The sequence below is a fragment of the Poecile atricapillus genome, chromosome 15, assembly GCF_030490865.1.
Source record: "Poecile atricapillus isolate bPoeAtr1 chromosome 15, bPoeAtr1.hap1, whole genome shotgun sequence".
NCBI classification, from domain to species: domain Eukaryota; kingdom Metazoa; phylum Chordata; class Aves; order Passeriformes; family Paridae; genus Poecile; species Poecile atricapillus.
The window spans coordinates 8,963,583-8,987,321 of NC_081263.1; the positions used below are offsets into that span (position 1 = coordinate 8,963,583).

The 23,739-nt window shown below is 54.4% G+C and overlaps 1 protein-coding gene and 1 long non-coding RNA gene across 4 annotated transcripts; one reads left to right on the forward strand and one right to left on the reverse strand.

Annotated features, from left to right (window-relative positions):
• The first annotated feature begins 1,139 nt into the window (after positions 1-1,139).
• R3HDML (R3H domain containing like) lies at positions 1,140-4,778 on the forward strand. The gene is made up of 5 exons (XM_058850725.1): positions 1,140-1,400; positions 2,624-2,742; positions 3,265-3,397; positions 4,429-4,544; positions 4,646-4,778. The coding sequence occupies exons 1-5, from the start codon at positions 1,140-1,142 to the stop codon at positions 4,776-4,778; spliced, it is 762 nt and encodes a 253-aa protein (XP_058706708.1).
• A 3,140-nt stretch (positions 4,779-7,918) lies between these two features.
• Positions 7,919-20,013, reverse strand: LOC131585097 (uncharacterized). Of its 3 annotated transcripts, none has more exons than XR_009278863.1 (4): positions 19,812-20,013; positions 16,317-16,674; positions 15,276-15,365; positions 7,919-11,899 (listed from the first exon to the last, which is right to left on the reverse strand). It is a non-coding gene; the product is annotated as an uncharacterized LOC131585097 (long non-coding RNA). The 3 variants fall into 3 exon arrangements; XR_009278862.1 differs by lacking the exon at positions 7,919-11,899 and adding an exon at positions 12,695-14,133; XR_009278861.1 differs by lacking the exon at positions 7,919-11,899 and having other exon boundaries at positions 12,695-15,365.
• Between the last annotated feature and the right edge of the window lie 3,726 nt (positions 20,014-23,739).

A 23,739-nucleotide genomic window follows, 5' to 3' on the forward strand; every position in this document is an offset into this window, starting at 1 on the left:
CGACCTGCATTCGCTTCTCTGTCCACCGCTTCCAGCAAGATCCCAGCTAGGGAGCGAACAGGAGAGAGGCTTTGTTAATCTCTCCCTGCAGGTAGCCTGAACAAACCCCCAGGCAGCAGCGAGGAGCAGCCCCCGCGCCCGCCGAGGCATCGAGCCGTGCTCTGCTCGCTCCCCCCGGCCCCGTGCGGGGCTCCGTGTGCCTGCGTGAGCATCCACCAGCCTATAAATCCCCTGGCAGGGCTCTTTCCAAACTTGAGGACGTTCCCCGGGGGAAGAGTTAAGATGCAGCTTGTGCGTCAGCGGCCGCAGCGGGCTGCCCGGCGGGGCTGAGCCGAGCCTCCCGCATCTGCCCCGGCAGGTTATTCCCGGAGCTCCCGGCACAGCGCTCACGGTACGTACCCCTGCGACATCCTCCCGCTGCTCCGGGAACGGCTGGCAGGGATGCTAGGAGGTGCATCGCCTGACGGATGAGGGGATATTCCAGCGTTTTCCCTTTTTTTTTTTTTTTTAAAAAAAAAAAAAAAAAGACTGCTTTTGCAGTGGCTGTTTTTCTTTTCCCGAGGTTTTCAAAGAGTCGTTAGGATTTCTCGACAATGCTTTTAAGCATTGCCGTGCGTTTCTTTATCTGTGTGAGAGTTCTGTGATTTTCTGGGGATTTATTCAACAAACCAAACTCCTGGGAAGCCACAGGGCAGGCGGCTGCAGTGACTCTCAGTATACTCCTAACTATCCCCTGTGCCACAGGTATGTGCCATAAGTGAAAAAATGGGGGAGACTTTCTACTGATTTTATCTTTTTTTAAAACAAACAAGAAAACCGATTCTCCAGGCATCTCCCTGACAGTCCTGGGGAATATGCTCTGATAAATAAGGTTGTTAAAGAGATTAATTTTAAATATTACTATTTTTAATAGTTAAAAACTACTATTATTAATAGGAAAAAAAAAAAAAAAAGAAAATTTGTTTCCATCTCATTTTGGGAAGTGGTGCTTGCATGGTGTTTGCAATCCTGAGTGGTGCCTGTGTTGTTTTCTCTCCTAGATCTGCACACCAGCAGCAGGGACCAGCAATCCCCCTTGTCCTTGTTTAACTCCGTGCAGGAGCAGAAATCTGCCGGCTGATCCCACCAGGTGGGCTGGCATGGCTGTGCTCTACTTGCACCTGTACCTGACAGCCTTGGGCTGCTGGGTGACACAGCTGTCCAGCTCCTTCCTGCTGCCCAACGCCACCGAGCTGCTGTCCCCCCCCGAGGGCACGGCCGCGGGGCTGCTGTGGGGCGAGGGGCTCCCGCGGGGCCGGAGGAGGCGATACCTCTCTCCCCACGACATGAGTGTCATCCTGGACTACCACAACCAAGTGCGGGCACAGGTGTCCCCCCCCGCTGCCAATATGGAATATATGGTGAGTTGGGCTGTGCCAGGGTAGTTTTGGGTCCACAGCCCTGGTGGGCTCAAGGGGCTTCACCTCTGATGTGGGAGCCCCAGCCTAGCAGGGATGTCAGGGTGCTGGCTGGATTCCTGGCTGAACATGTGCCCTGGGGGATTTATTGTGCCCCAGGGGCTGAGCAGACCCGTGCAGCCTCTGTGCAGGAGGGATGGAGTCCCAGCACAGAGACATTTCCCCATGAGGGCAGATTTAGGATCTGTGAACCTCTGTCTGGGAGGTGGCTACAAGCATGAAAAGCTCAGGTCCCAGCCCAAAGCCCAGGTAGGAGCCTCTTCCCTGATTGCATCTGTGAGGGATGATCCCACCACGATCTCCAGGGTCCTCTTTGAGTGTTCCAAGTGGTGCCAGCTCCCAGGGGAAGAAACATGCAGGAGCCAAGGAGGGGATGCACAGCCTTGACAGGTTGGGCAGCTCCAGATGAGGGTCACCCTGGGCAGAGCTTTCCCCAGATTCTGCCCACCCTGCTTGGAGCTCCTGACCCCACCCTAAAGGTCCCCCAAGAGGAGCTCAGGAGGTGCCACATGCTGCTCTGCTCCCAGGAAGGGGTCCAGAGCTCTGAGGGAGCAGCTGGGTGGTCCCTGGATGCAGTTTGGGAGAAGCACACAGCAGCTCAGCTTGCTGGGTACCAGAGGAGGTCAGACATGCCCGGGAGCATCCTGCACTGCTTCTTGCTTGGCCTAAATTCCTGCCTTCCAAAATAACTCACACAGGCATCTCCCCAAAGGCGTTCAGGACGGGTGAGGAAGCTTTAAATAATGCATGAAGGAAGCAGCTGTGCTCACCGGTCAGGCTGTGGCCAGGGCTGCACTGAGGGCTGGGACAGCTGTGAGCTGCAGCAGCACAGGGCTGCAAGGTTTCACCCCTGTGCTCAGCTCCACCTTGTGCAGGAGCTCATTTCCAGAGGGAATCACACACACAGGGCTTGCAGGGCTGCAGGACATCCCTGCTCTGCTATGTTGTGTGTCCAGGTGCTGTGGCAGCAGCTGGGGAGGTCCATTGCTCCTGGACGTGCTGCTGTCCCTCGTTCCCCTGGGCATGTTCTAGCCTGCTGCATGATCCATATATTTTGGACACTCAAGGGCGTTCAGAAAACCCCCAGAGCACAAGGGAGCAGGTTTCTCCTCTTCCCTCCTCTGGGAAGCCAAAGCTCCTGCCTGCCCTTTTCCTTTCCTGTGAAGGTGTGGGATGAGCGGCTGGCCAGGGCAGCGGAGGCGTGGGCTGCGCGCTGCCTGTGGGACCACGGCCCCCCCGAGCTGATGAAGTATGTGGGACAGAACCTCTCCATCCAATCGGGCAGGTGAGTGCTCTGCAGGCAGAGTGAGCTCCTGGGAAACCCTCACACCCCACAGTGCTGGAGGAGGAGCAGCAGCAGCCCCTCAGTCAAGGAGCAGAGGGGCTCTGAGCTGGCATTGCACACGAGTGAGATAGAGCTGAGAGTCACATCAAGGACCCTGGGGGGAGGAGGAGGGGCCAGCTCTCACAGATGGGTAAATACAGGAAAGCAGAGGTGCCTGCTGCACATTTGGGAAGTGTGCCATTACTGCCCTCTCTGCCAGGCACCTGGACCAGGGATTATGGGTCCTGGATCTCCTCCATGTGGCCGAGCTCAGGTGTCTCTGGTCTTCTGGCCTTGAGCACAAGAGGGCTTTGCACAAGGGTGTCATTACCCCCCTTTTTCCCAGGAATGCTTGTTCCCAATGGGCTCTGGCTCCAAACCATTCCTCTCCTCCACTTCCTCAGTGTGGAGCTTTCCCTTCCTTTCCTTCACCCATCAGCTCTGATGTGGAGGAGATCCAGGTGACCTGTCTCACCATTGCAGGTACCGCTCTGTCATGGACATGGTGAAATCCTGGCACCAGGAGAAGCAGCACTACTCCTTCCCCCACCCCCGCGAGTGCAACCCCCGCTGCCCCTCCAAATGCAGCGGCTCCGTCTGCAGCCACTACACACAGGTGAGCACCACAGCCCTGGATCCAGATGCAAAGGGGAGCCTTGGGCATCTCACAGCTCCTGGATCCAGGACCAAACCCTGGCAGCTGCCAGCTTCAGATCAGGCAGTTGTCCTGGCAGCTGGCAGTGTATCTGCTGGAGGGATGCCATCGATGGCCTCCCATCCTAGGTTTTTCCAGCATTTGGGCTGTTGCAGGAAGGTCCCAGCAGCTCACAACTCACTGGAGGAGCAGCTGGGACCTTCTGGCCAGTTGACAAGGAGGTTTCCACTTTTTAAAAAGCTTTTCCCCCCTCCTTTGGCCTTTCTCTTCTCAGTGCACCTCTGGCAACTTAAAGGTGGTGAAGAGAAAAAAATAAGCTGCTTTGTACTTTTGCCAAGCATGAATCATCTTCTCTGTGATGGAACAGCTTCATAGCACCCAGCTGTTTCAGGCTCCCTGGGAATGCAGCCCCTTCATCCCCTGGCACATCCTGACAAAGCCTGGCCAGCACAAGGTGGAAAACTCCTCTGTTTTTCTGCCTGGCAGCAGAGCTGTGCCAGCCCCATTACCTCTTCTTCACAGCTCCAACCTTTACCTGAGCATCTGCATCCCCATGTGGCTCATACATGGGGGTACTCAGGGATGTTCTCGGTTGCAAAAGGGCAATATACACTTTTTATGGAAGAGATTTAACCTGGAAAGGCTTAAGGAGGAGCTTTTGTCTTTGCCTGAGCTGCCTGTGTGCAGGGTAAGCTGCTGGCTGTGGTTCAGTGTGAGGTTTAAGAACTAATCTGGGTAAATTGGAGCACTGACCCAGACTCTGCTGCTCATGGATGTGAGCTAGGCAAGGCAATGGCAGGTTGCAGGTAGGAGAGAGAGAGAGCAGAAAGTCACCCTCTGGTAACAAAGCACTGCCTGTGATGGGACAGCATCCAGCCAAAGAGACTGGGGCAGCGGGGATGCGATTCCCTGTACTGGTGTCCTGGGGCTATCAGCTGTGGGATGTCTGGGTGGATGGACACCAACAGTGTCTGTTCTCTGTCCTGGCACAGATGGTGTGGGCCACCTCCAGCCGCCTGGGCTGTGCCCTGGGCACCTGTGCCAACGTGCGTGTGTGGGGCAGCACGTGGCGCCACGCCATCCTCCTCGTCTGCAACTACGCCATCAAGTAAGTGACTGAGGAGAGCCCCCCGGGCCATCCTCCCTCCCCACACCAGTGTCAGCAGTGGGCTGATGATGCTCAGAGGTGTCACCCTCCTCTCTTTTTAGGGGCAACTGGTTGGGAGAAGCGCCCTACAAGGTGGGGCGGCCGTGCTCAGCCTGCCCCCCCACCTACGGCGGGGGCTGCTCCAACAACATGTGCTTCACCGGAGTCAAATCCAACCACGTCAGCTGGTTCTAGGGCTGCAGCCCCAGGAGGAGCCCTGGGAATGGAGATGGGGAGAACAAGAATTATTTATAACACTGACCCCCTCGGCAGCCTGGCTGTCCAACCTGCTTCATCCCTAATGCCATGTAGGAAAATGCTTTTCTAACACCTCTCCAGCAGTGTTGTCTGTCTGCTTCCCACTTTGGGGGAACTAGGGACAGTTCAGGTCCCTGTTTTCTGAAACAGGGATGGTTTAGGGGTCCATGGAGGGAGTGGGGCTGGCTGGCATGGTCCCTGCTCTGCAGACTGGGGGGCCTTTCCCCTCTGCCCCCCAGTGCTGAGGCAGAGGCCGGTGCAAGTGAATACCAAGACGTTCCCCTCGTGGTGAGCAGCTGGATAAGTGGGGAGCCCCGAGCATGCTCCTGCTCCACAGCAGCCCCTCTGACTAAGGGGCTCCCAGCTCTGAACCCCCCAATAAAGCAGCCTGGAGACCCCCATGCTGTTGGTTCTGCCTTACTCACAGCCTGAAGCCTCGGGATGACACCGAGTCATTGCCTTTGCTCTGGTTTTGGGGGTGAGCAGCAAAGGGGGTGCAGAAGCCTTCAGTGGGGCCAAGGGCTATGGGCACAGGAGATTCCTGGGTGCTTTGCTCCATCGTGTGGGAGAAGCCAGCACTGCTGGGACATGAGGTGATGATGACTCTGAAGGGCCACAAACTCCCTGTCCCTCCCAGGCTGTCCCACACCATCCCACTACTCTACCTCGCCCTCAGTGCCACTGAGCACCCCATTATCCACATCCCCTCCCTCTCTAGAACCTCTCAGCACCCAGCAGACTCGGGGATTCCTGAATTACAAGTCCTTGGATTTGAGCATCCAGCTGTGGGTTCCTGCAGCCCTTTGCATCCAGCAGCACTCTCCCCACTTCATGCTCCCTTGGGATGTGCTTTTCAGAAGAGCAGATATCCTTCATTTTGCCCCCTCAGGGCTGCAGGATTTCAATAGCTGAGGTTTTGGGGGGATCCTGAGAATGGCAAGGATCTGTGCCTCCTTCAGCCTGGCCTCTTCCTGAGGTTTTCAGGAGATATGGAAGGCTCTGTGCTGATGGATAATAATTTTTTCAGCTTCAGCTCTGGATTCCCCATGTACTTGGTGTCCTTTCAGCAACACTTCTTGCACATGGCCCTGCTGGCCTCAGCACAGCCCCTGGCAGCCCAGACTGCTCCTGTCATGGAGCCCCCAGTGGCACAGGGGCTGCCACAGCCTCGTGGGGAGGTTGGGGAGCCCATCTGCACATCTGCCACCATGAGGTCCTGCACACAGCAGTCCCAGAGGGAGCACAGATCACCATAAATGGCTGTGGCACCTCATGAATACCCCCGATGTGGGGAGCAAAGAGAGATGGAGAGGAGCTGCAAGCACCCTGTGCCCAGTTTTGTGCTCAGGGAATCACCCTGCATCCCACCACAGCACCCCTGCATCTCCCCATCCCCAAGCAACCTCTCTGCTTTGGCGCCAGGCTGACAAGCCCCGATTCACGGCTTGGGCGTTTTGCCTCTTGTGCCTCAGCCAGGCTCTGCTGTGCCATTGCCAGTTCCTACACTGGTCCCACAGCCCCTGGCCCCCAGGCTGTGTTTGCCCTTCGCTGTGAACAGGTTCAGACCTGGGTGGGCACGAAACGCTGCAGCACCTGGGGCGGCAGAGCTGGATCCAGCAGCCCTGACTCCCCGTGGCCAGAGCTGAACCCCGGCCCAGCGGCTGCCCCGGCCTTGACACCATCTGGAAGCGGGAGCCCCAAAAGAGTCCAGTAAAAGCCGTGTTTGAGTTTCTAGCTTGGCAGCAGTTACTATAGCTACAGCAACGGCACCTTGCAGATTGGTTTCCATAAGAGCTTGGTTACTATTTAACATCTCCACCCACATTAGCCCTGATTAAGCGAATCAATAAGATAACAGGAGAGGCAGGTTTCCTCGCCCTGCCTCTCCGCGCTCCCTCCTGCCTTCACCTAGTTCCTTAGTGAGAGACATTTTTATTTATTTATTTAGATTTCTTTTTTATTCCTCTACTTCCTCTGGTTTTCGCCCCAAGTGCCCATAGCAGTAGCCGGCGAGACATGGTCAATGTAAGCACCCAGCTAAGCGCTAAGATGGAGGCTCCATATGGTGAGTACAGCGTTCCCATCGCCCGCGCTGCCGGCCTGGCATCGCTCGCGGGAAGCGGGGCTGGGAGCAGCCAGCAGCCCCCAGCCCCACGCCCCAGCCCCGCCGCGCTCCCCGCCGCCTCAGGCATCTGCAAAGGCTGGAGATGGAGGCAGGAGAAGGGTTCTGGTTGATTTTGATATGTAAATCCTCTGTGTGTATTTCTCTCTCTTTCACTCTGCTTGACCCAAAGAGGAAGGCACGTGCCCGAGGGAGCAGCGCGGCCCCACGTGCTGGCAGAGGGGCTGCTGCTGCCGGGCTTGCAGCGCAAGTGGCAGCAGTTTAGAGGAGGTGAAGTGCTGCCCTAGGACACACAGCCAGCCCCGATGCACAGGCTGCAGGTGGCTCGTGGCATGCCCGGGCTGCGTGAGTGGGCACAGCGGGCTGTGCTAGCGCCGTGCTCCTGCCGAGGGCCGCTGTTACGGCTGGGCTGGCTTCCTGGCACGGAGTGTAGTGCCTGGACAAGCAGCAGCCTCCAGCCTCTGCGGGGCTCAGCACCAGGTGGCACAATGCTGCCTGGGCACCTGGCCACAGCGAGATGCCTGCCAGGCCTGTGTCCGTGCTCCCGGTGTGGCACAGCGGGCACCAGCCTGGAGCAGCCCCGTGTTGTGCTCCTTGGTTGTGCCAGATGCCAACAGCCAACAAATGCACCTGGGCCCCGGGGGACAGGTGCCCCTGCCCGGGCTGACATCGTTATCCTCAGGATGGGGCAACTGTGCCAGCATCCCCACGCAGCAGGTTTGGTCCTGTGTGTTCTGGGAATCCTGGTTCCCTGGGCATGGCCAGGCTGTGCAGTGAGGTCCCAGCAGCTGAGGTCTTACAGTTATGAGGTTCTCCATCACATCCTCATGGCTCTCCAGCACTTCCTTGTGGCTCTCCATCAGTTCCTCATGGCTCTCCAGGGCTCTCCATCGTTTCCCCTGGCTTTCCATCATACCTCATGAGGCTCTCCATCATACTACCTTTCCTTTCCTCACTCTGTTTTTCATGTCCTGTTCCTCTTCTCTTTTACAAGTGTGCAGCCCCTGCCCAGCCCACCTCCCAGATACTGTGTGTGCAAACCCAGGACCCAGGAGGGCTTCTGGGACTCCCAGGACACCTTTTTGCACTTTGCTCATGGCCTCTCTTTGGATGGTTGCTTCCCTTGATCCAGGCCTGCAGCCTCCCACGGGTGTCACCTCCAGCCCCAGCCCACCTCTGTTGTGGCATGCTGCCTTGTGCCTCCTTGCCCAGCCCCCAGCACTTTAGTACCCTGCAGATCATTTCAGGTCACATCACCCCATGGTGAGCCATGGTCAGGCACAGGGCATATCAGCATTTCAGTGGGTCCATGGCCTAGGGCAATGGAAACGTGTAGGAGTTGTATAGGATCAGCTGCAGTGTCACTGGCCTAGGCTGGAGCAGGCAGTTGTGATCAAGCAGTTATGGAATGCTGTTTTAGGCTGCTTTTATCAGGTTGCTCATTTGTGCATCCCCAGCCCGCAGGAGCCAGGTCTCTGGAGGAGCTCTGTTCCCTCCTGCCTCTGAGCTGCAGGAGCCAGCAGCAGGAAAATGCCCAGAAAACACTGTCCAGGTTTTGGTCTGTTTAGTGCAGGCTATGTCTTTGTGTCCAGCTGGTGCTGCTTGGACAAAGTGCAAGGGGCCTGTGGTGAAGGACACGTGTGAGCTGGTGAAACGAAGGACTGATACCTCTGAGATGTGCAGAGGGTCAGATGCTGGGGTGAGAACTGGCCCCGGAGGAGCCAGTGCTGAGCATCCTCCTGGATGAAGCCCCTGCTGCTGGTGGGAGACAGCTCCTGACCCAGCCAGCTCACAGACTGACTTGCACCTCATTTGCAGGAGAAGGGGAGGGTCAAGGGATGTTCCCATCAGCCTGGTGGTGCAGGGTGGCCAGGTCTGGCTGTGCCCACATCCAGGATGCCTGCATCCAGCTTTGCCCCAGGGTGCAAAGCCAACTTCATTTCTGCAGTGAGCAACCAGCTTTGCCTGACACATGAGGAGCTGAACAAGCTCTTTTATCACTTAGGATGAAGTTATTCTGCCCACTTGCAGCTGGCTCTAATGTGAGCAGCCACTTGCTGGCCCTGGCACATCAGTGACATTAAACACAGGCAAGTAAACTTTTCTGACAGTAATTTTCTCCTGAATTTTTTAAAAATGATTTTTATTAATTGTGATTTTTAAATTTGGTTTTAACTTTTCAGTCTGAGAGTCAGTAAGTGAGCCACGTGCTGAGCCTGGGCAAGTGCAGGCAGAGCCAGGTGCTGTGGGGTGGATGGGGAGGAATCACTGCCCATCCCACCTGTGGCCGCTCTCCCCATCTGCTCCTGTGGCTGAACAAAAGCAGGCTCTGGCCGGCACCCGCTGCAAGCCTGGGGCCAGGCAAGGGGGAGAGAGAAATAATAAGAATAAAAGAGTGAGATGGGCCTCCCAGACTAAAGTGAGAGGAAACTCAGAGTGTTGGCAGAAGGAGGGGAGTCCTCATAAATAAATCGGGTGAAAAAGTTATCCAAATAGAGGTGAGGAAGGGTTGGTGGGATGGGGGACTGGGCAGTGCCTGGCTTCCCCAGCAGCTCTGTAGGGTTGGGTTGGGGCTGGGCAGCAGAGGGGGCATCCTGCAGATGGCAAGGTGGTTGCCAAACCCTTCCCAAGGGGGAAGTTTACTCCCTTTGAAAGCAGCGTGGGAGCTCACACAGCAGTGGTGGTGCTGAGCCCCAGCCATGATGCTGGGGTGATGCCCTTGCAGCCAGCAGCTCCCAGCCCTCAGCAGGACAGGCCATGGAGCTGGCATGCCTGATGGGGGCACACCAGGGTCCTCCAGAGGAGCCTTCAGCCTTGGAGAGGGTCACAGAGTTATTTTCAGTTTCTTTTGGAAGATGGAAAGATTTTTCTGATTTTCCCTTCTCCCCATCTGTCTTAGGAGCTTCAGGATTTCAGCATCCATCTGAAGCCAGGGATATATTCTCTTGGGGAAGCTTGGCACTGGCATTCAGCCTCGGGACAGCGAGCAGGTCTGGCCCTCTCTTGGCAGTGGTGGCATCAGTAGGAGCATTCCCCCCACTGCAGTTACTGCAACCCTCCCCATCCATCCCTGCTCCAGACTATCACCAGCATTTCCCCTTAACGACACCCTAGGGACACTTATCTCCCTCCCATCAGACCTGTGCCTTGTGTAAAGGACTTGGAGGATGCCCTGCCAGGCAGTGACAAAGCTGGCCTGTCCCCAGCACCCTGGGTGGGTCCTTGAGGGACAAGGGACTGATGCAGCAGCTTTGGAGAGATGTGGAGCTGGAGGCACATTCAAAATCCTCACCAGAACCTGAGGACGGGCTGTGAGCTGGAAAGGGCTCCACTGGTGCTAAATCCCTGCAGGAAGCTGCTAATAGGTGTGTGAGAAGGTGGAGGATGGAGAGGGGGCAAGGGGAACATCTTCTGGGCAGCAAGGAAGGGACGGGCCCCTTGACCCACCTTTGTCCTCCCACTGAGACTTGGGCACAATTTGGGCAATTGGTCTCAATCCCAGTGCAGGCAGCACCACTCCTTCATGTTTTGGATCTTCTCAGAGCTGGGGATCCCCAGGGCTGGTGGTTACAGCAGGGACCAGCGCATGATCAGGGCCGGCCCTGAGCAGTAAAGCAGCTTTGGAAAACAGCTGAAAAATGCAAGACGTCATTGCTGCTCAGGAGCTCTGGTCAGATGTGGGGAACAGTTTCAACTGAGAAACAGAAGAGGGGGCCGATTTCCTGAGTATTTTTAATTTTCACTGACAAATACATCAAGTTTTTTACAGGTTTCCTCTAGATATGACCTCAACTGAACTTTTCCTCCTTGACTACTCACGTCAGCTGCTCTTTAACTCCTCTGTTTACTCCTTGCTCTCTGTGTCCATGGCCTAGCAGCCATCAGGGACTAATGGCTCTTAGGACACCTGGCACATCCCCCCTCCTTGTTCCCACTCTGGCCATCCCTGCTGGATGTTGGGGTGGCTGTAACACTGGTGCTGGCAAGGTCAGCACGTTCCAGTGCCTGAGCAGAGTATTGGTGCAGCCAGGAATAAACACAGGTATTTGCTGGGATGCAAAAGGGACAATCACTGTGTTAGCACCTTGGTCTGCTCCCAAGAGCTGTTTTCTGGTGCTTGGTGAAGGTTCCCTTGGGGAAGAGCTGGGGATGCTGCTCAGTGTCACAGGGTGTCTGCACTTACCCACAGGGCTGTGACTTCTCCCACCTCATTCCAGCCATTTATGGGGCCAGCAGCACACCCTCAACTCGGGCTTAGCTTGAAACACAATGGTATTTTTATAGAGAGAGTGAGCCCAGAGGGCTGCTGTCAGCAGGAAATGAGCTCCAGCTCTGGAAGGTGAGCAGCAAGAGGCTCAGGAAGGCTTGAGGAGTGTCTGAGAGATGTTCTGAGCTCAGCAGGGCAGGTGTAGGTCTGCCAGTCGTACTCTGTTAGTCATCTGCTGACATTTCTTAAATGGCATTAAACAATGTTTACTTAACATGAGTGCAAAGGGGTGTGAGTGATGGTGGTCCCACAGACAGCAAGGGCTGGGTGAGTTTCTTTTACATACAGCAGTATTTGCAGCAGGAGCAGGGCCAGCAGTGGGGGACAGGGCAGAGCCAAGGGGTACATCAGGGGATGCCTGCCGGCAGGCTTGGGGTTAGAACAGGGCAAAGACTGCAAAAAAACATCCATGACTGTTTGTGTTCAGGCTCCTTCTCTGTTTGCTTTCCTCAAATATTCAAGCAAACAAGGTTCCTGGCAGAAATGTATGTGGAAATGGCAAATGTTGCAGAATTTTCACGGAAGGCGAGTTTGAAGGTAGGGGTTGTATGGTGAACCCGGGGCTGAGGGGTCTGCCCTCCTGTCCTGGGCAGAGACACCGGGGCCTCTGAGCAAAGCTGGGTCCCAGAAGCAATTACTCCCAGGAATGGCTCCTGTCCAAGCTTCAGCCTGGGCATCAAGAGAGATTACTCAGCAAATCCCTTCAGGAAATACGTGTCTCAAAAAATAAAGGTAGGCTCAGGATGCTGCACCAAAGGGGTGGGAGGAGCAGCTCATGCAGAGCAAGTGGCTGTGAAAATGCACCAGCAGTCAAGGAGCAAACAGACCCTGGCTCTGCCAGGCTGGACCAGACTTCCTATCCCAAAATCCTGCAGTCACCAGAGGGATTCCAGCTGCATCCCCACAGTAATGGAGCTCTGGTGCTGAGAGACAGATGGGGACCACCACTGTGAGCTCAAACCCTTGAGCCTCCAGCACCAAGGTGTCCCTGAGGGCACAACTGCTGCTGGCAGCTCCTGCTGGGAAGAGGATTGGAGGTAGGGAATGGGTGATAGTGCGTGCCTCCACTGTAGGTGACCAGGCAAAGCCCAAATCCTCTGTGATGATGCTCTGGGAGCATCTTCTCCTTCTCTGCACATGCAAGTTGGTTTGACAGCCTGATCTTCATCACAGCCCTACAGACCTCAGACCTTGCTCGTTCCACTCCAGACTTCCCAGGGCAGTCTGCAACAAATCCCAACAAGTCTGCAAACCCTGCAGCTTTGCTCATCCATCTGTCAGGGTGGGTGCTCCTCTCCTGTCACTGAGCACAGGGAACCCAAACCCACCAGCCAGTGCTGGGGACCAGCAGACACCTTTCACCTGCCTGCACCAGAAACCTGTCCCAGCCATGGGTGTGTGTGAGCTTTGAAAGGTGATAACCCCTGGTAAAGTGGGAAACACAAGGAGAGACACACACTCAGCTTCCTGGCATGGTCCAACACTCTGGTTAGGAGAGCCAATGTCAACAGATAGACCTGAAGGAAGGAGCAAAACCAAATACATGGGCACTTCTCATAACAAGAGCTGTAAAACCTGCACAAACCTGAACAAGTGCCACAACACTGGTTTATACGGTCAGAATCAATAGTCGAGCCCACTCAACGTGTTTGCTGACACACAAACGACAGCCACCGTGCTGGGTTTATGGCCCAGTGCCCTTCATGGAGTCAGAGCCCAGCTCCTCCTGCCCCACTCAGCCACTTCTCTCCCCCTCTGTTCCCAAGGGATGCTGATCATTTTGCCACATGGTCCCCGAAGTCTTGATACCCCATGAGAAGAGGCTGGTGCTGCTCCTCTGCAGCATTCCAGCCTGCCCTGGCTTCCATCCAGCTGGACAATGCCTGCAGCCCATCCAGCAGGTGGGATGGCAGCAGCCACCCCACCACCCTGGTGAAAAGCAGCAGCTCAGCATGGGAAGAGGATTCACTAACACCACCCAAGGAATCTTGCCATGGGCTGTGAGGCTGGGCATGGTGGCAGGTTAATGGACAGGGCAGCACCAGGGGCTCAGCAGGTGTAAAGTAGCAACTGCTGCAGGTCCTCATCCAGCTCAGCAGCCTCTCACCTGCAGCCACTGCAGCCTGAGCAGGTGCTGTGCCAGGGACACACTCAGGTGGATGCCTGAGGGCTCATGCAGAGCTTAGTGCTGGCAGGCCAAAGGTGGCAACAGGAAATGAAGAGTGGAATAAGGAGGCAGGAGGGACAAAGGGACAAACAGCCAGGCTTCAGATCCACAGCCCTGGCTACTCCCCTGCCTGGAGTCTGCTGCCACCAAGGTGGTGGGACCGAGGTGGTGGAAGCAGAGCCTGTGGCTCATCCATGGGCGTGTGCCTGGAGACTGCCATTGTCTGGGAGAAATGTCTGTTGACTTGGGTGTGTTTCCCTGTTACAGCCACTAAAACCTGTGTGGCAACACAGGGGTGCATGGAGGTGTCATGGGGTTACGCACAGTTCAGTCCCAGCCCTGCCCTTGATGCTGCTCCCTGCTCCACGTGGGAATGTCGGGCATCAGCCCCTGTTGCCAGCACTGAGCTGAGGACAGAGCTGAGGACAGAGCTGCTGGTCCCCTCCCTGGGCACAGAGCTGAGGGACAGAGCTGCTGGTCACTCCCATTCCTGACCCACCAGCAGCATTCTGGAAGTTGCTGACTGTGGGCACTCCAAATTAACTCAAATATAACTCAGGCAGTTCTGAGTGGAAGCATAAGATTGTGGAGACAGGAATGGCTTGGGAATGCTTTTGCTCCATTAGACTGGTGCCTTTGAGGTGGTGCTTGGGACCTGATGGCTGGAGGGTGAGAATGAGCTCTCTTCTCCTTGGCACAGCAAAAGCACAGGTGGGCTTGGCAGGAAAAGAGTCATCTGAGGAGGAGGGAAAATGCAGGGAAATGGTTGTTTCAGGTGGGTCTGTTGCTGAATTGGTTCTTCTGGACCCAGAGGCTGATAAGACCTGGCTCTAGTTGGGTCACAGCCATGTAGCCCAAGGCTGAATTCAGAGGTGCCCAGGCCTCCCTTTCAGCAATCCACTCAGTGCCTGTGAAACCCCAGTGAAGTGCCACTCTATTCCCTCACACCATTTTCCTCCTCCATTATAAACAGGCCCACACTTGCCAGAACACACTTCCTGCAAAAAAGAAAATTTTGGGTGTTCAGCAGTGTCCCTGCTCCCCTCTGCACTGAACCATCCTGTGTTGTGATGTTAGCTGGGAGGGGAAAACAAGATTGTTGCTCAAGGACATGGTGTTCTGGTTATTTATATAGAAACACTTTAAAGCAAAAGCAGTCAGCTTCTCCCGGAGGAGCCAGACCCACTCCTGCTGTTAGACACACCCAGGCACATTTTCTGGATCAACCTCCAGGGCTGCACAGATGGTCAGGTACTCCCTGCCCTAAAGAAACGCAGTGCCAGGCCAGAGAGGAGGGTGAGGGACCTCAGAAAGGTGGCCCAGAAAGCAGCGGGCATCGCTGCGGGCACTGGCAGCAGGGCACAGACCCAGAGCCACCTTAGAATTTTCCTCCGGGCAGTGGCCAGAACCCTTTAAAACCTGCAGCTCTGCGGCACAAACTCCTGCTCCCCATCAAATCTCATTGTGACCAGCATTAAGGGATTAGCCTGTCCCTGCCTCTGCGCCACAAGCAGCTCCTGGGCATGGCTCGTGCCCCGCTGCCCGCGCGGGGCTCGCCGGCTGCACAGCCCCATCCAGGGGCGAGACTTCCCTAGCTCTGCCCACGCAGCTGAGCGCCCCTGGAAGATGAGTGGCAGCAGATACGACCTGTTCCAGGAAACACCAGGTACCCCCCTGCTCCCCCAGCACTTCAGCAGGGAGAGAAGCAGCTGCATAACCAGCGCTGCAGAGTTTATGTGAATGAAGGGCATTGACAGGGTGTCCAGTGTGGATTTGGAGCTGCCAGAATATGCTCGTTCCCACTGGTATTGCTGGTCCCCACCGGATGGGACCCCCATGTCTCTGGTTTCTGTTTTGCTTCGTGCAGGGTGAACATACCAGGTTTGTGGGTGGTGATGGCTCCAGGTTAGTTCTGGGGCTCAAGAGAGAGATGCCCCAACATGGGCAGCATGGTGGGTGCTGTGACTCCTAGGGGAAGAGGTGGTAGAGTTAGGCTGGCATCCCACGGGTACCCCAGTGATTGCCTGTGCTGTCTGGGAAATTATTCAGTCATTCTCAGGTCAGTTCCCAGTGCCTGGCATTACTGCCCCGGGCTGCAGCCTCAGCTGACTTGGGGACAGATCCTGCCACTTGCAGCACAGCCTCTGCTCCTGAGCCAGGTCTGCAGCCCAACTTCCCAGCCCTCATAATGAAAGCTTAGAAGCAACTAAGAGAAAATACTTCCAGTGCAAACTCTACTGGTTGCACAGAGTCCTTACCAGGACTTACACAGGGTTCCCCTCTGTGGCCCTCTCCAGCCAGCTCTGTACTCAGCCCCTCGACCCCAGCATCCACGGGGACCTCGTTGTGGAGGCCAGGAGGCTGGGTGGGCTTAGGATGCACCACACGTGTCCAAGTTCCTGCAGACTACTACCAGCACCGTGAGGAACTTGGACATGTTTGGTGCTCCCTGAGCCCTGGACCCCTATGCCTCACACAACCTCATCCCCAAAACACCCCAACAGCCTCCATTCCACTCCAGGACTCAAAAACTGAGCTGTTCCTCTTGCCTGAGCTATTCCTCCCAAGCAGGGCTTGTGCTGGTGGTGGGGTTCGTGCCTCCTGGGGTAGCCTGCACCCCCAGTCACCATCCCACTGGACGAGCTCCCCATGCCAGTGGGGAGTCACATGCTGGGGGCTGCTCCCAGCAATATCTGCGCTCTTTTATCAGCTGGCAATTGATTTAGGAAAGTTCATGGCTTCAGTGTCCCATGATATGTTTACTAGAAGTGGTTCATTTCCTCAAATGATGTAGTTTATGGTCATAATACATTTTAATTTCTTTATGATACAAGAGGCCAATGGTACTGGGACTTGCAGGAATGTAAAGGGACAAACAATTGCGTTACCCAGTGTTGCAGACCTAGGTCGAATACTCACAGGCTGATTAGCAGTTTCCCATGTTTGTTAGCTGGGAGCCAGGTATTTGGCCCTACAGTGTCTGGCCATGGCTTTCTGGAACTGTAGGGACGTGTGATCTTCTGCCTTTGCTGTCCCCCATGCAACAAACCTTTCATGTAGAAGGCTCCCATGTTCCTGTACCTTGCCTTCTGCTGTGTTTTTGTTTCTCTGGCAGTGGACAGGAGGGTTGTGTCACACAGGAGGGTGTGTGGTGGGTGTGCAGCTGCTGTGGACCTGGAGCTCCTGAGTGTTGTCTGGTTCTCACTCACCCCTTGCTGTGCTCTAGTGATTGAGGACTTTGGGGACATGGCAGGTTATTCAGGCACTCCGCACACTCCTGCAGAGAAAAAGCATTTTGCATTAACTTATTTCCTTCTGTCTCCAGAAACTAGAATCTCCCAAATTTTAACTTACCACCCCTTTGTGTTTTATGGGCTTCTTTTTCATGCCCAGCCTGCCTTTCCTGATTCAGACCTGCCAGTGCTCCCACTTGCAGCAGCCTCCCTCCTTCCTCATGCTTCCTCCCACCAGGCAGACATGGCCCTGTCCTGGGCTGTTCCCCCAGGTTCAGCTCCCCAGCTGGGGCTGACTTTGCCAGCCAGCCTGGGGCAGGAGGGCAGCTGGAGCTGTTGGGTCCAGGAAGATGCTTTTTGCTCTTGAGGTGCCCTTGACTTGCCCTCCTCCAGGGCCGTGGGCTCAGACTGTCCCCTGACCCCCCTGCCCTGTTGCAGCTCTCCCTCCACCCCTCAGCAGCATTGCAGTCTTTTGCCTTAATTTTGAGGGAGAGCTGATCCTGAGAGCCCCAGCAGCCACTGGAGGTCACTTCCAGATGTGGCTTCCCGATGCACTCAGCTTTTCAAAAAGTTATTTAAAAAAAAAAAAGCTAAAACTTGATGTTTAACCTCTGTTGATTTTGGCTGTTCTCCTCCTTCACCTATTGCTCCACAGCTTAAACGATTCAGGGGCTGTTTCATGTGTGTATAATGAATGTATAAATGTCAATGAAACGTAAAAGCCCTGCAAACAGCTGGCAGGGCTGAAGGGAGAGACTCACTTGTGTGCCAGACTGTGAGCTCAGGAGGGATCCTTTTCCTTGGAAGCTTCAGGATTCCTTCAGGCCCAAAGGAATCATACCCATCTGCTAAACAAGTTCCCCCTAGGTCCAGAGCAGGCTGCTGAGATCCCTGCCACACTGAATGTGTGAGCTGGCCAGGCATGGAGAGCAATAGGTGATTGCTGCTGACAGCAAACCCTCTTTCCAGTGCTGCTGCTTCCCTGAGGCTCCTGCTCCCCCATTTAAATGGGGCTTAAACCACTGGATTTCAGCCAAGCTTTTGCCAGTGTAGTCAGTGAACCTGGAACAGCACATGGCAAAGTCAGAGCTTTTCTGGACTTCCTCCCAAACAGGCAGGAGAGTGTTAGCAGGAAAGTGTCCGGGTTGGGGTTTGGATGGAGTGCAGTGCTTGTGGTGTAGGGCTCTAAGGGGGCAGGTGGGATCAGTGGTGGGAGCTGTAGCTTGGGCCAAGCTGCAGCTGGTGGAATGGAAGAAGATGAATCTATTCCCCTCCCTCTCTTGGCCCTGGGCTCATTGTGTGGTTTTACAAGAAGACAGAGCAGGCAGGTTCCCAGAGTCACAGCTACAAAACTGCAGGCCCCAGAGGCAGATGCTGCTCTCAGGGGCTCAGTGCAGACAGAGGGATGGCAAATACACATCTGCAAGAGCCCTGGCATTTTCAGGTACAGCCATCCTTCTGGGAACAGCTCAAATTCACTGTCCTTGCATAATAACAGCTCTCAGGAGAAATAATAATTACTTCCTCAAGAGTTCAGAGCCCTTGTTAGGCAGGATAATAAACCCCTCTCCAGTCCTGGGATGAAAAGCAAGCAGAGTGTTATCACCAGAGCAGTATATGCTGAAATGGTCTGTCTGTACCCATGTTTGCAGTTCTTTCCCTACCAGTTTTGCAGAGCAGCTATTTATTTTAGCTCCAATAATTGCCTCCAGGCCCAACATCATCCCAGCTGAGGCTGAAATGCACATGTTGCTTTTGGAGAGGAGTTCAGGCAGAGTCTTATACCTTCTTTAAAGTAACTCTTCCCCACACCCAAAAGCTGCCTCGATTCTCCATACGGGGATTTTGTGGTCTGGGGACAATATTAGTTGGTTTTGATAACGTTGGTCAGAAACAGCCTAAGGTTGCAATGAAGCTGCCTCTGTCCCCCTGAGCTGTGCTGGGGTGCCAGCACATGTCACAAGCTCAGCAGTGGCAGTGTGTCTGAGCTCTGCTCAGGGATTGTCTGTCCTGGGCAGTGCCCCCAGCTCCAAACAGCAAATCTGCCCCAACCCCAGCCACAGGCACTTCAGACCTGGGGAAAGTAAATCACCAGGAGTGATTGCTGTTCAACAGGATGATAAAATTGATTGTATCTTCCCCAGGCAAGGTCTGGCACGTGGCTGTGGTCTCCTCCTGCCTCTCATTGCTGGATCTTTCCACTCCACCTCCCTGGATGGAGCTGGTGGCTCATTTTCACCTCCACAAAGTGTTTTGCTGGTGCAGGGATGTGCAGTGTGCAGCTGGCAAGGGGCAAACAGACCCTAAACAACCTCTGCTGAATCATCTGTTTTTCTGGAGGCTTCTCACAGCTTTTGGGGAAGTTCTGGGGAGGGACATGGGAGCAGACCCCCATTTGTGTGTCTGTCATATGATTGCCAAGAGCAGAGGCAAAGATCTGCCCCCCTGAGCTGGGGGCTTGTGCTGACCTGCAGCCCCCCAGCCCCAACAAATTCCTTGGAGCTGCTTATTAACACTGACAACTCTGCTCTGGAGTCACGGCACGCCAAGGCAGAAGGCAGGAGGGTTTGACAGTATGGCCTAAATACCCCTGTTTACAAAAAGTCTGACAAAACACAAGCCCTTGGCTTTATCTTTCCCATTTGGAAATAGTCACCGAGCAAATATACTCAAGGCATGAAAGGAGGGGGGTTTATATTGACTTTAGAAAAAGCTGTTCTTTAAAAACAGGAAAAAAAGCTCATCCTCGAGCTGTGCAGACTGGCTGCGAGACCCAAAAGTCCTGTGTAGGGGCTTAAAGCATGCCTGCTAATCTGTAGCAGCTCTGTGTGAGCAAGTCATGCAGTAAACTGCTCTCTGTTAATTTTTTAATGCAGAATAAACAGGTCAAGAAATGATTAGCATGAGAATAAGTTGAGCTTAATTGGGAGAATCAGAAAAGATGAGAGGGAAGAGGCAAATTGGAGTTATCAGTTAACCATAAAGAGTGGCTCTGCCTCCACAGGCTTATGTTTCCTCTTGTTTTTCATCCCCTCTGAAGCTGCTTTTTTTTTTCCCCCTTCCCTTACTTAAATGATGAGCTAAAATTGCTGGTACAAGCACAACGGAAGCCCTTGTTTCTCCTTCTCATTTTCTCTCTGCAATGCCTGGCCAAATGAATTGCAGCTGATAAGGCTCCTACCTGGTTATTCCCGAGGTTCTTCCCAGAAAGGAAGCTGCTGACATTAAGTGCCAGATCCACTTTGTGCAAGTACCAGTGCTGTGTTCCAGTGCAAAATTTTCGGCATGATCCTGGGAGATCCAGGGACTGAGCAGACAGGTCCATGGGCAAGGGGAAGAGCAGTCCTCGGGACTGCTTGAAGTGGAGTTTGGTCAGTGGTCGGAGATCTATATTCTCAGATAGGCAGGACTTTGTCCACAAACTGGAATTTGAAATTTCAAAGGGGAAAAAAAAAAAGTCAGAAGGGACCTTTGCATGTGTGGAGATGACTACGCTGGTGACGTTCCCCTGGGACTTTTGTTCTTTGTCTCGTAACTGGGCTTCCTGCTTCCCCACACTCGCTCGTGAAATGGCGATGGGCTGAGCAGGGCCCTGGCCTGTTCAGGGCTTTGCTGCTCTGGAGAGCTTTCACACCTCAGCCCATCTCTGCTTCGTGTGCATGTGGGAGAAAAAAAGCCATGTGAAATATTCCAGCTCTACAATGGCCTTGGAAGTGTGAGTGACACGGGAGCAGAGCTCTGCAGTCAGGGCTGCAGGGCCAGCGGTGGCACTGCTGATGAAAGCTGAGGGTGATCCCCCTGCTGGCTCTGGGCACTGCCTTTTCTGCCGGGCATTTCTTAAGAGTGCAGAGCTGTGAGAGGGCAGGAGGGCCCCTGGTCATGGTCAGTGCTCAGAAAGTCTGCAGACAACCCCAGATTGGGGCGCCTGGTCGATCCACTGATGGGCAGGGCTGTGTCCTGCATCAGGCGGGAGAGCTGGGCCAGCAGCAACTGCAGGAGCATAACACACACAGAACAGCAAAAAAGTGTGGCCAAGCTCCTCACCAAGCACCTCAGGGTGCATGGCTGGAGATCAAGAGGCATAAAAACTGGAGAGAGGTTCAGCCAGTGTCTAACCATGAGGACAGTCAAGCACCAGCTGGCTGCTGAGGCTGCTCTCCATCCTTGGAGGTGTTCAAGACCCAAATAGATGAAGCTGCAAGGAACCACAGCTGGCCCTGCTTCCAACAGGAGCCTGGAGCCGGGACTCTGAGGTCCCTTCCAACATCAATTATCCTCTGATCCTACAACAGCCTGTTCAAGAAGCAACAGAGATGAGCCCCTTGAGAGGAGCCTGCTCACCTGCTTGACATGCAGAGCTAGCAAGCACAGGTGACGGCATCCTTACCAAAAATGCCCTATTAAATACTCTGTTCCTGATCCTCACCTATTGAGAAGCACAGATCTTATTTTCAGGGAATCCCCTTTAGGTTTGCATAAATTTGCCAGATGGTGATATATAGATAAGGCAAGAATTAGTGCCATGATGTGCCAGTGTGGGAAAGGATTTACTGCTGAACAGATAAAAATTAAATAATCACTTGGCACAGAACAGGTCATGCCCCAGAGCTGTCATGGTCTCCTTTGCAACCATGTCCTGACATAGGAAACAGTGGGTGCAGCATACAGAAAATGGGGACAGGAGAGAGGGGCAGATCTGGGAGCTGAACTCCCCCAGAGCACCTAGTCTGGGAAAAGCCTTCACCTACCAGTGAGGGTATAACACCTATGAGTTGTGTTTCTGTGGAATAAAAATGGCTAAACATCCGTAGCCAGAAGTGTTTGAAACAGCCCCACAAGCAGCTCCTGACTCAAACATCTCCCACCCAAAACAGAGCTGTGGGGTCCTGTTGGCCAGTACAAGCCACGAGTGCACTGGCAAGCTGTCCCAAAACTCAGCACACAACGATGCCAGGGGGAGATGAGGACTCCCCAGGCAGAAGACACCAGGGGAGACATCATCTCCAGCAACAGGGCCCAGGGAGCAGCCAACGCGTTTCCAGCGGAGCCCATCTCCAGGGCAAAGTGCGTGGTGTCCTTGGCTGGTCTGGCCCTCGACCTCCACACCAACATGAGGGATTTGGGAGGGGGCACTGGTGACCCACAGAGGACACTGGCAGTGAGAACACAACAGTCAACACAACCCTGGGTGGAAAACACCATGTCCCATTGACAGCCCCGGCCTCGTGAGCCACCTAATGCTCTCCAAACTTCCCCGCTCCTTATCTGCCGCTCTCCCGCACACGCTGCCTCTCCAATTTCTATTCCTGGCCCTTTTAATCCTTCCTGCCTGGGAAGTAAATGGCCTTTGCAGCCTCCTTGCTCAGCAGGCTATTGAAGAAAAAGGTTTGTTTTGCTGAGCAGAGCAGAACAGGCCCTGCTTTTACGATATTTTACTAGACGCTGGGGCAAATCCTGCACATATTTGACCTGGTGTCTGTAGCATTTATCTAATCAAAGGGATCACCATGGCCTGGCCAGGATTGGGATGGAGGTCTCTGGGACGAGGCTATCAATGGGGCTATGCTGTACTCTTGCATCTCCATCCCAGTCTGCACATCATAAAACCAGTTTTTGGCAAGGACTGTATCTGCCTAAAGGAAGAGCCACCAGCACATGAGTGCCTGTCCCACAGGAGCACTGACCGAAACTGTTTCCCCTGCAGCAAAGGATCATTTCTCACCTCCCAAGTATGGGAAAGCAGAGGGCTCTCCCCTGTGCTCAGATTCACTCCTGCAGACCTGTAGCCTCAGGGTAGAAAGCTGTTCAGAAGTGTTATGTAGGTCCTAGTTTTGTGGGAGCAGACAGCTGCTTGAACAATTCCATGTGCTCCTAAAATGTGAACAGAAAATCATGACCAGCATAACTTCCCAAAGGCATCTACTGGTGTGGAGCCAGAGACTGGATTTGTGTCGTGGCAGGGCAGCTTGTGGTGGCAGTGGGGTTGGGGCTGCATTGGGGTGCCTGGGAAGAGCAAACACAAGGCACTGGGAGCCCAGACTGGCAGCGTGTGGACTCAGTCGCTGCTGGTTGCGAAACCACGGGGCTGTTTTCACTGCAGAGCGAACTGATACCAAATCATTAATTGCTGGTTCTCTTGCGCCATGCAGCCGGTGCCATTCAGAGATGGGTTAAATTCCCACTCAATGATCTCGCAGTTGCACAGAAAAGTCTCAGTTCTGGCTGAAGTGGAGGAGTGATGTGCCATGGGGCAGCTGGGGAGGAGAGCTCAGGCAGCTCTGGCCCCTCTGCCCAGCACCAGCGGGGTCAGACCCGAGGTCTGGGTGAGGCACAGAACCGCTGTTGGTGCTGGCAGCAGACAGTGCACCCGCAGAAGGAAAACTCCTGCTGCTCCCTTGTAACATGTCTCATGAAACTTTTATGCCATATCAGCCAAAACCCAAGGCTGGGGGGTGTCTGGCACAGGGTGATTTCAGCTGTGGGACAGGAGCCACCCTGGTGATTCCCAGGGTGTCTGTGCCACCCCCCAGCCCTGCTCGCTGTTTGGCCATGGCTGCAGGATGGGATCTGTTTATAGAACATCCAGCCCCCTGTAAATCTTGGTTTATAGGGAAGTAAAAGGAGTCACACTTTTTACTTTATATAGCAACATGTAAATTTCCAGGCAGGAGCTGACCTTCTCTGACCGTGAGGGAGAGAAAAGAAGGACTGGAAAGGATGGAGGGAGCAAGAGAAGGGAAAAACAGGGGTGTAGTCAACCAGTGGTGACGAGAGGAAGGCAATGACAGAAGTGGAGAAGAACCTTATTCTCCTGCTAGGGCTTTTTCCAAGTTTTCCACCCTAGGTACAATTAAGAGCAACACCAGCAGCTCAGCATCAAGGTCAATAGCCCTCGGTGAGTGCCTGCTCGTGTGGTGCTGCCCGGATCAGAAACGCCTTGAGATCCAATAATAAACAGTCAACAAGAATCACTGCTGCTCCACCAAAAAAAAAAAAAAGAAAAAAAAGAAACCAGCTTAGCAGTATTCGGCAATGGGTGAGATGATTAAAGATTAACCCCCTGCCTCCTGCCTCCACCCCTCTGCGAGTATAGGCCTTGAGGCTCAGCA

Excerpts from the sequence above, each read along its gene's own strand:
- R3HDML (XM_058850725.1), top strand. The coding sequence starts at position 1,140 with ATGGCTGTGCTCTACTTGCACCTGTACCTGACAGCCTTGGGCTGCTGG. Across the intron at positions 1,401-2,623 it reads CTGCCAATATGGAATATATG|GTGTGGGATGAGCGGCTGGC; the intron begins GTGAGTTGGGCT and ends TTTCCTGTGAAG. Across the intron at positions 4,545-4,645 it reads GTCTGCAACTACGCCATCAA|GGGCAACTGGTTGGGAGAAG; the intron begins GTAAGTGACTGA and ends CTCTCTTTTTAG.